The 15780-nt window shown below is 56.7% G+C and overlaps 1 protein-coding gene across 1 annotated transcript in view; it reads left to right on the top strand.

The window, feature by feature from the left end:
- The window catches only part of CACNA2D4 (calcium voltage-gated channel auxiliary subunit alpha2delta 4), a 113675-nt gene extending 98232 nt beyond the window's left edge, over nt 1–15443 (top strand). Inside the window, exons 27-38 of the mRNA XM_032844455.1 lie at nt 1329–1390; nt 2414–2458; nt 2617–2679; nt 7882–7952; nt 8352–8427; nt 8999–9051; nt 9389–9444; nt 9753–9773; nt 12355–12472; nt 14115–14227; nt 14519–14601; nt 15339–15443. Of these exons, the coding sequence (XP_032700346.1) occupies nt 1329–1390; nt 2414–2458; nt 2617–2679; nt 7882–7952; nt 8352–8427; nt 8999–9051; nt 9389–9444; nt 9753–9773; nt 12355–12472; nt 14115–14227; nt 14519–14601; nt 15339–15443 (866 nt within the window). The remainder of the gene's footprint in view (nt 1–1328; nt 1391–2413; nt 2459–2616; nt 2680–7881; nt 7953–8351; nt 8428–8998; nt 9052–9388; nt 9445–9752; nt 9774–12354; nt 12473–14114; nt 14228–14518; nt 14602–15338) is intronic.
- The last annotated feature ends 337 nt before the right edge of the window (nt 15444–15780 follow it).

Here is a 15780-nt window from a genome sequence, read left to right as displayed (position 1 = left end):
CTAGGATCATTTCATATTGAAAACAAAAGGACACAATTCTATAGCTCTTCGCTGGAACTCCAGTCCATTGAGAAGAGCCAGCTGCTGAGTTTGGGGAAGTCAGAATGATCGTAATGGAAAATCTCTCCACCGAGCGGCCATGGGTTGATTAGAATGTCCCATGAATGTGCGGGAGCAGCCAGGAACCCAGATCCACTCCCCGTGTACGGACCAGGGAGCCATAGCCCCCAGTGGGAGACTGCTCACCCACGCCCACTGGCTCCTTCCTGACCACTGGGACCCAGGCGTGAAGAACAGAGAGGTTAAGAGCCTTAGAGACAGACCCCAGCTGCGCGTCCTGGTTCTGTCATTTGGAGCCGGGGGACTGAGGCAAGCAAGCCGTCTCTGCAAGCCTGTTTCCTCCTCTGTGAAGCCCCAGTAAGAATAGAACTGCTCTGCTGTGGGGATGAAATAAGCCCATGGATGTGAAGGTGCCCGGCACTCAAAATTTTCAATGTTATTATACCAGACAGTAGGAAGTTGACCTAGTTTTTCTATTCTTTTTCTTTTCAGCAGAACCTGCCTTTTCTTTGTGTTCTCTGACCTCAGATTTCTCTTAGCATGTGAGCTCCAGCTTGGGTCTTCCAAGCCTGTATGGGAACCAAAGAGACATGGGTAGCCCCTTGTAAGTGGCATCACCAAGGGGTAGCTTTTGCCAGTTGGCAGCATGTCTAGTTTTCTGGAACCAACCCACAAACCTGGGTAAACCTGGTCTCACCTTTCGGCAAGGAAAGCGCCTTCCTACAAGGTAGGGAAGACCCTGAGCAGGGATTGGGTACAAGACAGGCTGCTGTGTCAGGCTTGAAATCTAGAAAGCTCCATGAGGGGCCCTGAACTCCCATCTCAGCCTGCGGCTTTTGGTCGCCGTGAGCTTGAACAGATGGCTCTGTCTCTCTACCTCTGTCCTTCCATCCTTGGGAGAGGGGAGAATAATGTGCCCAGTGCATCTGCCTTGAGTTTCCCAAGATCAGAGGATGAATGCCACCCTCATTGTTCTCTAGAACCTGGGCCTCATCTTTCTCTGGAAGCATTTTCCCGAATTATCTGCTGTGAAGAAACAGAAGCCGCCCGTCTGCTTCCCGCCCCCCCCCCCCCCCCAGGAGCCCGGGCTGGGCTCTCACAGGCTCCTGTCTGACTCAGCTATGGTGCTACCCCTCCCCTCGGTTCCTGCTCATGCACCTCCTCTCTCTAACTTGAATCTATTTTTTTCTCTGTCTCTTCCTTCCCACCACCCCCCTCCCCAAAAACACACCCATGGTCTTGTCTGCCCTCTTCCCACTTCCCCGCAGCGGTGGGCGTCCAGATGAGGCTGGAGTTCCTGCAGCGTGCATTCTGGGCGTCGACCCGGCAGGTGGGTGTGATGGGGCCAGGTCAAGGCCAGAGGCTCCCTCCTGTGCCCCACTGACTCTCTAGGCCCCCTCTCTTCTGGGACCCTCTCTCAGCTCTCCTGGATCCCTTCCTTCTCTGCCTGTCTCCGTTCCCTGTGCCTCTGCCAGTGGCCTGGGTCTCTCTGCTCCGCTCAGCCCCGGGAATGAGCAGGACCCCGTATTCCCACCCACCCTGTCCCTGGGGCGAGGAGACGTGTGCCCCTCCATCCTTCTAGCCAAGACCCAAGCCTGGACTGCTTTCCAGCCCACCCGTTTCCTCCCGGCCTCCACTCCTGGTTCCCCGGAGCCCTCTGCCTTTCCTGGGTTTCCTCAAGTCCCCCTCAAGCTCCTCCACCAGAATCTGCCCCTCTGTTCCCAGACCCTATCTGTCCACTTGCTGTTGCCGCTTCCTCACGGAAGCTGTTCCCTTCCTCACGTGGTTTGGGGAACCACAACATGAAGATGGAGAGGATGGAATGGGGAGAGACACCCGTCCCATAACCTAGGGTCACCCTCCAGGTCACACAAAGAACAGGAGCCTCCGAAGCCACCCCAGGAGGCTTCTGGCACCATGAGGCTGATCTCCAACCCTCACTCATGGGATGCAGGGGTGCGGCTCCCTTGGAGGGGTATGTGGCTGAACCCCCCGTGTGTAGGCGGCTGGTGAGGGCCTGATTCTCAGGGCCCTGACCCCACTGACACATAGCCTCACCCACACATACAGCACATGTGTGTATCATGCCCGCACACATACAAACGGCTCACATACACCCTGCCCATACAACACACCACATATGCCCTACACAGATGCACACCCAGCACAGTGTGCACGCACGCACACACACAAGTATGCCTCAAACACACATTCACCATCCCCCCCCACACAAACACAAGCACACATATAACCCACACACGACACAGACGTGCTCATGCAGTGCGTGTCTCCCGCGTTAACACACACGTACACGGAGGCATACACCACGTACAGTTTCTCCTCTTCCTTCCAGTGCAGCCCTGTGGATGGACCCTGCCCAGAGAGCTGCCAGGACAGTGTAAGTTCTCTCCCAGGGGAAAGAGGCGGGGAGCAGGAACCATGGGCCCCACAACTAAAGAGGGTACCTCTGCACTAGACATGGGGGTGCTCCCCACACGCCAGGCCAGGCCCAGCGGTCAGGGCCTGGCCATGACCTCCCTCCCGGTCTCTCCCCAGGAGCTGGACTGCTTCGTCATCGACAACAACGGGTTCATCCTGATCTCAGGGCGGTCTCAGGAGGTAAGGTGTCTGGGAGGTGGAAGGAGGGAGGAGTCGGGTCATCCCCCAGCCAGGCCAGTCAAGGAAAGGACTGACCGCGGTTGCTAATGGCGGCTTGGGGCACCAGGAAGTAACGGCAGCTTAGGGCAGATTAGAGGGAACAGTGTGAAGAAAGCAGAGTCTCTTCTCCAAGCCAAGTCAGTGTAAGAAGACCGCAAAATGCAGACGCTTCTCCACTCAGATCATCAGAGAAAATGTTACTTCTTTATTTTGTCTCTCCCTAATCCAGCCTCGTCCCATGGTTGGTAGGGAAACTGTCCACACGACGAGGAGAGGCTCTGCCCGGCTCCACCTCGGGGCCCCCCATGTTTTCTGTGCTCTGGCCGTGATGCTGACTGGCCTGGCCTTAGAAGCCTCCTCCCAGAGTGCAAACACCCTCAGACTCATCGCCCCACTCCCCTCCCCCACCTTCCTGCCCCTTTAATCCATTTAGGCCACTGCTGGGTAGTTCAGCCGCAGGGAGCCTGTGAGCCGGGGTGAGGGCCCTCTTCTGAGTCACAGACTTCTCATTGTGTCCTCGTGCGGAGCAAAGGGCAAGGGAGCTCTCGGGGGTCTCATCGAAACTGACCAGATCCCATTCCTAAGGGCCGCAACCTCATGATCTAATGACTTCCCAAAGGCCCCACCTTCTACCCTCAAGCCCAGAAGATCCAGCGACAGACAATGACAGTAAGGCAGAAGTCAATGTCTTTTGGAACCTAATTTCAGATGTGGCATCCCATCACTTTTACTATATTTTATTCACAAGAAGCGAGTTACTGGGTCCAACCTACCCAGAGGCTGGGACCATTGTGAGTCATTGCCAAATTGCCCTACCACAATCCCCTCCACCTCCCCAAACACACTCCTGTGGTGGGGGTACTGGCAGCAGCAGCAGCAGCAACAGCGTCTGGGAGCTTGATAGAAATATAAGTTCTTGGGCCTGGCCCAGATTGAGTGAGGCAGAAGCTCTGGGATGGGGCCCTCCAACCCTACTGTGACAAGCCCTCTGCTGACTCTGAAGCCCGACAAAGTCTCAGGACCACCGCCTAGCCTTTCCTGCCAGTGGCTGCCGATCTGGACGCACTTTCCCAGCCGGGCTGCTATGCCGGAAGGTCCAGGCTGTTCCTTGTCCCTGCCAAGGTCCACCCAGAGGTCTGGGGAGAAAAGATTGTCCCTGCTCCAAATGCCAACTTTCCTCCCAGCCCTGCCTCACAGAGGCCCTCCTGCCGGGCAAACAGGGCAAGTACAAAGCCCCAGGGCACCACCTGTCTGTGGTCTGCCGGAGGGGCAGGGAAAGCCTGGATCCCCTTCCCCGGGTGGTGTTCCAGGCCTACTGATTAGACATTTGGTCCCCCCAGGCCTCTCTTCCAGCTCAGGGTTCATTGTTACAATAAAAGACTACAGATGACAGGATTACAGCCCTCTGCGGGGGGCCTAGAAAGAGAAGCAGACAGCTGGGGCCATGAGAGTGACAACAGCTCTGTAGATCTCTGTAATGTTTACAGTGGATCTGTCATCCCAGATTTAGGGACCCCTAGTCCTCCTGCTTGCCTGTGGGTAGCACCTACACAGGAGAGCTCCAAAATGGACCTCACAGGGCCACCAAAGCTAGAAAATCGAATGCCCCATCAGGAGGAGGTGAATCTCTTTGAGGGCGGGCGCAGCACCCTCTCCCTCCCTGCCCCCAGCCCAAAATGCTGGGCTTGCCTTCAGACCAGGGCAACCCCTTCTGCCCTCAGAGGGCCTCTGATGTGCCTGTCTCAACTCATTTTCCTCAGCAACCCCTTCTCCCTCCCTGCTTCCCTACACACCAAGTGCCGGGTGCCTCAAAAAAAAAAAAGTTGGCCACCTGCCCCCTGGGTGGCTCTCTCTGGAGCACAGTCCTAATGCCCTCTCTCCTACATGCTTCCCCAGCCCCACTGTGGGGCCAGATGTACTTGTCAAGAGACTGAGCAGCTCAGGGGAGCCCGGGGATGGGGGTTATACATGAGAAAGGAACACCTTACGTTTTTAGAGAAGAAACCGAGGCTGTCAGTCGGTAAGAAGAAGCTGTGAGACATCTGCTCCATCCCAGAATCACGGGCTCTCCCACCCAAACTCAGGTCCCCCTTTCCTCTGGGGACCAGAGCTTCACACAGGCATGCAAATTAGCCTAGTTCTGGGGGCTGCGGCCCAGCCACCCGGAATAGTCATCAGTTCTGGGTTCTCTGCTGCCACCTGCCTCCCCACCCCCGTCTGCTCCCTGCACCCCCGCACGTACTCCTGCCTCATTACAGACACGAAAACACAGGCAGCCCCAGGCCCTTTCCATGCAGCCCCAGAGCTCAGGCAGTCCAAAGGACCGTTGCTTATTTGTGGATTGTGCCCTGGAAACGTGGAGCCCTGCCCTGCTTCGAGCAAACCCGCAGGCAGGTGGCACTCGGGGTGCAGGGACCTGGAGCTTCCAGACCCTGTATAGCGCGTGGCTGGAAAGAGGCCATGGACCCCACAGTCAGTCTGGGCGCCCTGAACTGACAAGGGTGCTCCAATTTGAGTATATGGACTTCAGCTTTGCAGGGTCAGGAACTAAGTCAATCTACCTTTTTGAGGCACTGATTGACTCTGATGAAGTTCCAATTTGAGTATATGGACTTCAGCTTTGCAGGGTCAGGAACTAAGTCAATCTACCTTTTTGAGGCACTGATTGACTCTGATGAAGTTCCAATGAAACGATCAGCTAAGAACTGTGTTCTGCTGTCAGCAGTGGAGCCCCCAACACAGGGTTTTAACCAAATCAAAGGTTTATTCTCTCACATAAAAGAGTAGATGAAGGTAGCCCAGGACTGGTACGGTCTGGTCACCAGGTGTCTGCATCCTCAAGGTCACAACATGGCTAAAGGAGCTCCTGCCTTCTTGTCCCTTTTCCAGACCAGAAGGGAAAAAGCCATGAATGAGGTATTCCTCCTATGGAGTCTTCTCCCTTTAAACAGATTCCCGGATGTCCCACATGGTGACTTTGCTCAGATTTCATTGGCCAACTCTGGCCACAGGGGAGTCTGGGAAATGTAGTCTTTTAGATGAACACACTGCTACCATAACTCAAGTCTGGCTTGCCTTACCTGAAGAAGGGGATCCCGGTCAGTCATGTTGTTTATATACAGAAGAGGATACATTTTTTTCCAGTGTCCAGGAGCTCATCTTCTCAGAATCAAGTGTCTGAACCGCGGGGTTGTTGGTGAATAAGCGTAGAGTTTGGAAAGAAAAGCCTTGTGGGAATTTGGGCCAGCCTCATTTCCACCCCACTGCACTTTCCCAGGGAGAAAACTCCGGTCACTCATTCATTCCCCGTCCAATCCCTCACACATTCCTTCAGCAAAGATGCACGGAACAGTAACCACAAACAAGACACTGGATGGTGTGTGGGGGGCCAGGAGGTAGATGTCTGCCCACAGGATCTCCCCGTCTGGTAAGGCAGGAGCACACACACATCTGGTCCCTGCAACAGCAAGAAGCAACCCACAGCTGATGGAGAGGGATCGCGTGAGCTCAAGGAACTTCAGGCGGCTTCAGGGCTGCACTTTGGAGAACGGCAGGAACAGATACCTCACACCTTTCCACTTGCTAGTCTTTCCCTTAAATGCCCTCAACTCCTCCCTGGGGTCCTCTGCTCTCTCCACTGCCCTACTCCAAGAAGCCTCGCAGGCCTCAGAACAGAGGGGCCTTCTGGCCAAAGAGAGGGCAGAGCTCAGACAAGCCTGCATGTCCCATCCCGTGCTCTCTGGGCCACCCCCTCCCCTCGTGCCTTTGTCCTTAGCCTCTCGGTTTCCTATGCAGAGGAGGAAGGCCTTAAGTCCAGCTGGAAAGGTGAGAAAAGAAAGACTTCCTGGAGGAGGACAACAAGGAAAGCTCCTTGGAGTGAGGACTGGGGAAGGGTTGTCCAGGCAGAGAGAAGAGCCAAGGCCAGAGCAGCTCCTTATCATATGCCCACCACATACGGAGCCCTCGCCATGTTCCAGATGCTTGGCACACGCTATCCCCTCCCCGGCCCATGGCCACAGAGTGGGCAGTGCCAGAGCCAGGATCTGAACCAAAATCTGATACCAAAGTCCTGGCTCTTTCCTTTCTGCCATGCTGAGAAGGCCGCAGAAGCAAGAGGCCAGGGCAGGTGGGGAGGTCAGTGTAGGGGTGAGGCTGGAGGGCAGCCTGAAGCCAGATCATAGGAGGCTTGACTGTCAACCAACTTGGGGGACTTTGCGGGCTTGGAGGGTACAGCCTGGGCTGGTGCACGTGGTGGGTGCTCACCAGTGCTGGTTGACTGGGCCATGAAGGAGGGATGAGGAGGATCCTGTTTTGCTCTACAGGAAACAAAAAAAATAGAGAGACCAAATCCCAGCTGTGTTGGCAGCAGGGCTGGGGACTGGGAGAGAGCCCTGTTAGGAGGGTGGAGTAGACGGCTGGGAGGACAAAGGTCTGGGTGAAGTGACTGTCCAGGAGTCAGAAGGTGAGGGACAAACCAGCAGGGCACACTGATTAATTGGGAAGGGGAGGGGAGAGGGAAGAGAAATCAAAGGCAGCTCCGAGTTCTCACATTGTGTTTGGCTGGGCGGTAAGGATGCCAGTGTGAGAGGCAGAGAAGACGGCTGCTTTTGAACCTTTTTTGACCATGACCCACAGAAAGAGATACATGTTACATTTGACCTGGGACATACACACGCACCGTATACAACAAATCAAATTTCACAAAACCTTGTTTAACCTGACTACACACAGTTCACACCAAACTGTCCAAAGGAATTCTGTGTCTTCTAAAAAAAAAAAAAAAAATCCAATCGTAGCCCCTAGACTGATTTCATAGCCAACTAAGTGATAAGTGCTAAGATAAAGAATAGGGCAGGGGAGCCTATTAAAGGGGGAGGGAGCCGGTGGAATGGGTACAGTTCTGATTCTGTTGCCGGGTATCTATAGGGGAGACCCAACCCACCCCCAAAGTCTGGAGCTAGCAGTGAGCCCTGGCCTAAAGTGGGAGACTTAGAAGTCCTCATCCCGCTTCCCTCCTCCCTCCCTTTCTTCCTCCCCCTCCTCTTCTGTGGCCCCCTTTCCCCCTCCCCCTTTCTTCCTCCTCTCTCTCCCACTCTCCCTCCCCATCCCTTCCTCCCTCTCCATCTCTCTCTCTCTCTCTCCCTGTCTCTCTCGCCCTCACAGATGGGAAGATTCCTAGGGGAGGTGGACGGCGCTCTCATGACCCAGCTGCTCAGCATGGGGGTGTTCAGCCAGTAAGTGGGACATGTTTCTCCCCAGACTGAATACACACAGAAAAGGCAGGAGCTGATGCTAACTGGTCCCGACAGATATCAGGATCCTGACCTCAAAAACCCACAGTGAAAGCCCCAAAGAGCTCCCAGAGCAACCTTTCTGAAGCCAGAGACCAGACATGAGGTGGAGAGGGGTATAAGGTCATATGGGCCCTTAGAGGGAAAACCGAATTTGCTGTTCCATGTCTTCAAAGCAGTGGAAGTGCAGAGACGAAATTGTCTGATCACCCATCCTCCCTCCCTCGCCCTCAGGAAGCCTGGGAAATAGGAACCCTGCAGCAAACCCCCACCCCGAGGGGATGGGGTGGTGAAGGGGGTGGGGGAAGGCCTGACTCCCCAGGTCCTGTTTCTGATTTTCAGAGTGACCATGTATGACTACCAGGCCATGTGCAGACCCCTGAGTCACCACCCCAGTGCTGCCCGGCCCCTGGTCAGCGTGAGTGTCACCCCAGACCTTTCTTCCCACCCACTACCCCCAGGAACCCACTCTTGACTGGGACCAGAAAGTACTGTCAAATCTCCTTCCCCGCCCCCCGCCCAAATCCCCGGACCCACACCCCTGCTCCCAGTCCTCAGCCTGCCCCTGCCCCGGGACTGTGGGTCTTCTCTCCGGGGCTTCTGGAGATTGTTCTGGCGGCCCCCTGAGGCAACGAGCCTCTGGCAGAGAAAGCAGAGGGCAGCCCCTGGATTGTTTTGTTTCTGCCTCGCTTGTAAGTGCTTTCACACGTATCACAAAGGATCCCAAGAACAGCACCAAGTGGCTCATCAGGGAGAGAACTTGAGGAGTCCTCCTGATCGGCATGGTCGAACCCCAAGTGCCCTAGGAATTTATCACATAACAGTTGTAAATGCTCCCTCTGCTGGGAAGGGGTGGAAGGTGGTGGCAGCCAGAAGAGGCAGTGGGGGAGCTCCTCCCCACACCGCGCATGCTGGTCTTTAATGACGGTGCCCAGGCGAGCGCCTCACCAGGGGCCTGGGCCTGACCCTGTGTCCCCTCTCCTTCCCAGCCAATCTCTGCCCTCCTGACCACTGCCAGGTGGCTGGTGAATGAGCTCTTGCTGTGAGTGAGGTCTGCGCCTGGGACGGGGTTGGGGGGGACTGGGGAGACTTCATGCAGGTGTGCCTTATGAGGGAGCCCTTTGAGCAGGAGCTGCATGAGGTCCCCGGGACCCCAGAGGAGGCAGGCGAGATCCCTGGGTGTCTCGCGCCGGCCCCCCAAACACACTGCTGCCCAGGGGGAGGCTCCCTGCTCACCCAGAAGCCCCAAGCAGGGAAGAGGGTGTCCTGGAGGAGAAGGGCTGGACCAGGGGCCGCCAGGGAGCTCTGGTGCTCCAACCCCTCAGGCCCCCGGGTCGGGAGGGCATGGGGTCTTGGGGATTCAGCTCTGTGTCTGACAGGGTCCTGCTGGAGTGGAGTGCATGGGGCTCCTGGCCAGCGGACAGTGGGGCCGAGGGTGAGTACGCAGGACTGCAAAAATGGGAGTGTTTGCTCTCAAAGCCATTTCAGTAGGAACCTGTCACCTCTGGGCGGATGACAGATGGGATGGGGACTCTGGAGAGTCCATGGCTCCCATCTCACCCCACCAGGCCCTCTCTCATGGCCTCCCCTCACTTCTGGCTCCCCTCACCTCTCTGTGTGACATCATACCACTGCCATCTCGGGACACCACTGCTCCGTGTGACATCATTCATTCCATGCAACATCGCCACCCTGTGCCATCCTGCCCTCCATGTGACATCGTGCCCATCACGTCCTGGACAGCCAAAGCTGTCTTCCATCACTGTGAGTAGCCTCGCTGAGGTTTCTGGGGGTGCGGGGAGGGACTTCAAAAAGGGACTGTCCTCGGCTCTCCATCCAAGGAAGTCTGAGCTCTCTTCATCCGGGGGACCCCTAACTCAGAGGCCCTCTCCCACTCAAAAGCCCCATCCCTTAAGGCATGAGGGTGTCACCCAGATCTCGTCCCACACAAGTATAGTCCTAGCCCAGGGCAAACAGAACCTCCAGCCATCTCTTTGGGTGAGCTCACTTATGATTCCAAGGGGAGGAAGGGTGATGTGGCCCAGTGGCTGTGACCACGTGCAGGTAAGCAGCCGCCAGGTCTCCTCGTGGAGCAGGAAACAGGGGTGCCTCCAGCTCCCTGTGTCCACCGAGCCCCCAGCAGTGTGCAGGGTTAAGGGAGTGGCAGGTGGAGGCCTAGGTCTGGTCACTTGGACACTCTGGGGATAATACATCTCCTGTGACCTTGGGTCTGAGGACAGTACCCTCCACAGGCCCTACCGTGAACCAAAGAAATGTCCTCTGTCTCAACCAGCTGTGACTCTGGACTGCTCTCCCAGAGGAGCGAAGCCACTTGACCTTTAAACGCAAAAGGCAGTCCTTGGCTTCCACTCCCAGGGTAGCTGGGGGGTTCCCTACCACACAGACTGTCTCGCTTTAACCAGCCTTGCTCAACCCCTCCGTCAATAGAGCCTTTTCCATGGGGTTCTGGAACATCTCCACTGCCTGGGCTATTCTCCCCACCCCATTTTTGTTAAGAGTTTGGCTTCCTGATGGTGTCTGTGACAGGAACCAGGAACCACGTGTCACAACCCATTTAGAAACAGGGCCCTCCTCCCTCTGCATGGGAACACGGGCCAGGGGCTCAGCTCCCCTCCCTGCCGTTCTCTCCCTGCCAGCAGCTGCATCTTGCAAACGCTGAGAACGATCTCCCTCAGTCTGCTTGTTCACAATTTCTCCTCTTCAGGGAAGCTGCCCCTGGAGCTTCTCCCTCCTGCCCAGGAGGCCTGGTTCAGCCACTCATCCATGTCCTCAGTGAATAGCGCTGGACTTGGAGTCCGAGGACATGGGCTGAGGGAGGCCCTGAGGGAGGCCCTGTCCCAGCTGCGTGGAGGCCCACTCTAGTCTGTCGTTGTCCGCATGGTCCCTATTGCTGTCATGGAGATAACCTACCCACGTGAAGTGGCTCGGGTGACCGGCCCAGCCCCGAGCCAGCCCCCACGGGGGACGAGGCCAGTATAACTGGGCTCAGGAGGGAGCAAAGCCGGCCCCCAGGCTCCTGCAGGCTTTAGCCAGGGTGCCCACTCGCAGATGCCGAGGGGCCAAACAGCCAAAGTGCCCAGCAGCAGCCCTGGAAGGTCTGGTGGAACCGACCAAGCCCGCAGAGCCCCGACTGAACACTGTGGTTCTTCCCCGCAGTTCGCACTTCTCTGCCCACAGACCGGCCTTCCCTTTTGCCTTCACGGTCCAGTGGGAAGTTTCTGGGTCTGGGCGCTCTCCTGCTAACCCCTGTGTGATCCTGAGAGGGGGTCTATGAAATGGGGGTGACCCTGCCCACCCTCCCCATTCCACAGATAGGCGCCAAGAACCCAGGAAGCGCAGAGAAGTGCCTGGAAGAAACAGACGCTGTGTTAACAAACCAGGGCTGCTATTTTGACCAAAAATAATGTCATTCAGTCCGTGAGCCAGCCCCGTTTGGCTCTTTGCTCACCCCAGGCGCAATGTGCGTCCTCCAGGACTGGGCTGCCCGGGCCTCTGCTATTTGTTTTTCCGAGTCCTGCTCGCTCCATCCTTTGTTCCTGAGGGGACTCAGTGCACCGCTAAGGAGCCTGAAAGCTTGGGAGCTGTGTCCCCTGGGCTTCGGCCACGCTGGGCCCTGGAGGCCCCTGCTGGCTCTCTCTCCCAGACCCAGGCAGGCTGGCGCTCAGCCCTTGCTGCTCTGCTCAAAACTGGTGGGGGTGGGGGGGCTGGGCGGGGGGCTTGGTTAGGGAGCAAGCCTAGGGCTGGTCTGCGCGCTGCATGTGCAGAGCACGGTAGCTAGACTTAAGAAATGTCACCTGTATACAATGAATGGGGAGGAGGGGTAGGATTGAGAGACCAAAGTGTCCCCCAAGTCACCCCTTGGCCCTCCTCCAGCCTCTGCTCTCCTCTCAGACCCTGGATATCAGTGCTGATTGGAGCCTTCAAGAGGTCCCCGCCCAGCCCTTCTCCCAACCAGCCGGCTTACACTGAGGATCAGGCTTCCAAGGGGGGAGGTGGATTTCCCCCAGGTCACGGGCGGGGCCAGTGTGCTAGTCACCCACAGCCAAGCCCCCCCCCCCGCCCCCCGGCCGGTCTGCTGCCCTTCCCACTGTGACACCATCTGCTCTATTTATTCTGTCCCTTTTCCTTCCCTGTGTGCCTTCCTCCCCTCCTCCTCTCCAAGCCCTGAGAACCTTCTGACAAAGGGACAAAAGGGTGTCCCATTGCATAGTAGTGACCATGCCTGCCAGCCAGGGTTGCAGCTGAGACCCCCCAGGCGTGGCTTCCTGGGGCCCTCTCATCTGGCAATGGCCCTTTCCCCATCTGTAACTCTGACTCCCTGCAGCCCACAAGCACAAGAAACAGGACGTGCTGCAGCCGTGTGACACAGAGTACCCTGTGTTTGTGCACCAGACGGCCATCCGGGAGACCAATGGGATCATTGAGTGTGGAGCCTGCCAGAAGTAAGATCCTAGGGCAGAGCTGCTATCCGCAGCTGGGCTCCTCCCTCCCCTACCCCCCCCCCCCCCCCCCCGCCGACCCACCACCACACCCACCCCCCCCCCCCCACCCCCCTCCCCATCTTTGCTTCCTCTTTTCCTTCGTGAAGGAAACATGGGCTGGGGCAGAGGGTAGGCTGGCTGGGGGCACTGGACGGTTTGGTAGAGGTGGTCCCGAGGCCAGATCTGGGCCCACCCACCCTACCCCAGGCTCCAGAAGAAAGTCTCCCACAGCCCCTCTCAGCGGCCCTTTCAGTGTGGGTCACACACACCTGCTTAGCCCACAGCAGCTCAGCGTCAGCCAGCACCGTGCAGGCCCAGGGGCATCCGCAGGCCCTGGGAAGGCACGGGGAGGCGAGGATAGCGGTGAGGAAAGAGGCCAGTCGGCGCCCCCTCAGAAACCTGTCTGTGCGGAGAAGCAGGCCAGCTCGGGAGCCCTCTCGGGAGTGGTGGGCCGGAGGAGGGCTCCTCGCGCTCTCAGGTCACATCGGCCTCTCCTCTCCGCTGCCGGCCTAGAGCCCGGCCTGGAGGCCGTGAGACCAAGCTGCATCCCACCGGCTCTGGCCAGCGCTGGCCTGAGGGGGCCGGGAGGCCCGACAGAAACTTCTCTCCTGCCAACTCCCACCCCGACCTCGGGGACCTCCCAACTTGCTAAGTTCTATGCTGGGCCGCCTCTAGGGTGTCCACTCAGCCAGCTCAGCCATTCGCCAAGGGCTTCTCGGGACATCCCTTGGACTCCCCAGACCTCAGGGGAATTACTTTCTAGTGTAACGCCTCAGACTTGGCATGGGATGGTCCTACTAGTGTGTGATGTCGGGTGGACGGTAACCTTGCCAGAGCGGTTTTCTGGGAACTCCTGTGACTCGTTTATCTCAAAGGCTTGTCGTGAGAATGAAGTGGTCTGGTGTAAGGCATGGACTTCAAAAATGCTCTGCTGCTCCGCAGCCCTGTAACGTTGGGCAAGTTACCTCACCTCTTCTAGCCTCTGGGTTCTCCTCCACGAAACAGGAACGACAGCAACCTCCCTCGGAGTGGTGGCGGTTAAGTGTGTGTGTGAGAGAGAGAAATCATCCACCCCAGAGGAAATGCTCAGGAAGTGGCAGCTACTGTTACATAAGGCACCAGGCCTCGTGCAGACAGGCTTTCCCTGATCCCTTCCTCCCTCCCTCTGGCAGCTCTCCAGGGCCGTGTGCAGGCACGCTCTGCCACCTTGTGGCCAAGCCTGAGCACCGCATCTTTCCGGCACGGCCTGCCCCCGCCACACATCCCTGTCTGCTTGGGACAGTCTTGATTTATGCCTGCTGTCTCTCAATATATTAATGACAATTCCTTTCCTTCTCAAGAATCATCTCAGTTTGAACTTCCTCACCTCCAGTCTGCTAGAGGGCAGTACAGCTGCAAAGGCTTGTCGGTAAAATAAGCCCTGAGAACAGAGTTCCTCGCCTAGGACTGTGCCTGCAGCTGCTCCTCATCTGACCAGCCTCACGGTTCTGTTCCTTCCCCTGCCACCCCAACTGCACACTCTAAGTCCCCAGAAATTCCCCAGAAGCTCCAAGCTGAGCCTGCCACAGAGCAGTTCCACGACCCACCCCTCTCTTGGCCGCAGGATATTTGTGATGCAACAGATTCCCAGCAGTAACCTTCTCCTCCTGGTGACAGACCCCACCTGTGACTGTAGCATCTTCCCACCAGTCCTGCAGGAGGCTACAGAAGTCAAATATATCCTTCGAGCTTCCGGGAAATGAGGGCTGGGGGAAGGATGGAGGTGTTGGTGTCACTGAGGAGCTCAGATATTGAGAGGCGAGGCCAGCCTCCCTCCCCACCAAAATCCCCCACCTCCCACCCAGGGCTTCCGGATTCGTTCCCTAACCCGCCCCCCCCAATCCCTGGGTGCCTTCTTCTGCAAGGCTGCTGGTCCCACCTGGGCTAGGCTCTTCCCAGACTTAGTCTCTAGAATCTCCACAATTCGCTGCTGTCATGAGGTGTTCGCCTTAACAGTGACTTCCGCACATAATGCCTCCGTCAAGTGTGACAGGCTACGCTCGCAGAAGCTTCGAAGGAGACCAGATTCCTGCCACGCCTTCCATCCAGAAGTAAGGGCTGGAGTGGGGCAAAGGGGCAGGGCTTGGTCTTCATCCACAAATCCTGGGCTCTTGGACGGGGCCTGTGCATTTGCAGATGGGAGCTGATGCTTATGAATGCAGCCCTGCTTGTTCCCGTCCATGGAACACATTCATGCGTGTGCATGGACATTCAGGCCCCTGTGGCGTTCACATATGGAGGCAACCAGGAGCTGAGGGCCAAATTTCCTAGGGTTTGGGCCCTCAGTGATTTCAAATGCAGCTCTCCCATATTGCCTTCATTACTACTGCAGTTAGCTCCAAATGATCTGAGCAAAAGGAGGAAGCTAACATAATGCACATGCTAATGACATTAATTAAGCACCCACTATGTAAGGTGCTTTTAGCTTAAGGCCTCAAGCTGGGTGCCTTACTCATGGTATTGTCTTTGTTGAATATGACTGCCACAAATAATCCACATCAAAGAAATTTCCAGAGTTGATGGCTTCCCCAAAGTCATTCTAAGAGGATGGTCCCACGACCACTATAAGACTAGGGACAAGCAGAGGCTTGAACCCAGTTCTGGGCTGAGTACACAGCCTCTCCTTTGCCCTAAAAAATAGGCAGTCTAAAAAAGATGGCAGTGTTTCCTCCATTTTCTCGGATTTCCCTCTTTCCTCAGGTTTTTGGCTATTAGTCCCAGAGGCCCTCCTCCCTCTTCCTTGCCTCATCCTGAAGGCTACCTTTTCATCTCTGCTCTGGGTTCACAGGAAAATGCCCAGGAGTGTGGCGGCACCTCAGACACCTCGGCCTCGCTCCCCATGCTCTTGCTGCCTCTGTGTTCCTGGGGGCTACCATCCCAGCTGCTGCAGTGACACCCGCCCAACCTCACCTCTGTTTTGACAAGATGATCCTTCCAGAGACATTCTAAAGAGTCAGCCCCTGCCATGGGATCCACCTCACTACAGCTGCGTTATCACCCAGGTCACTGTTCATCTCAGTCTTGGGCTAATGGTCCCTGCCTCCTGAGATTGCCGAGTGGAACCAGAAACCACTTCTTAAAGGCCTTCCAGGGAGCCTAGTACCATCCTTCCTACCTCCTCTTCAGGAGTCCAGCGTGAGCTCAACTTGGGCCAAGACAAAAGAAGTTAATTGCATCTATTCTCCAGAAGCCCAGACCCAGCCAAGGGTCAGCTGTTTCTAATGAACCTG

Source organism: Lontra canadensis, unplaced genomic scaffold (genome assembly GCF_010015895.1).
Source record: "Lontra canadensis isolate GAN:19392208 unplaced genomic scaffold, GSC_riverotter_1.0 scaffold153, whole genome shotgun sequence".
Classification (NCBI taxonomy): Eukaryota; Metazoa; Chordata; class Mammalia; order Carnivora; family Mustelidae; genus Lontra; species Lontra canadensis.
Note: the sequence above shows the minus strand (reverse complement) of the source record. Positions and strands in the feature narration are given on the sequence as shown.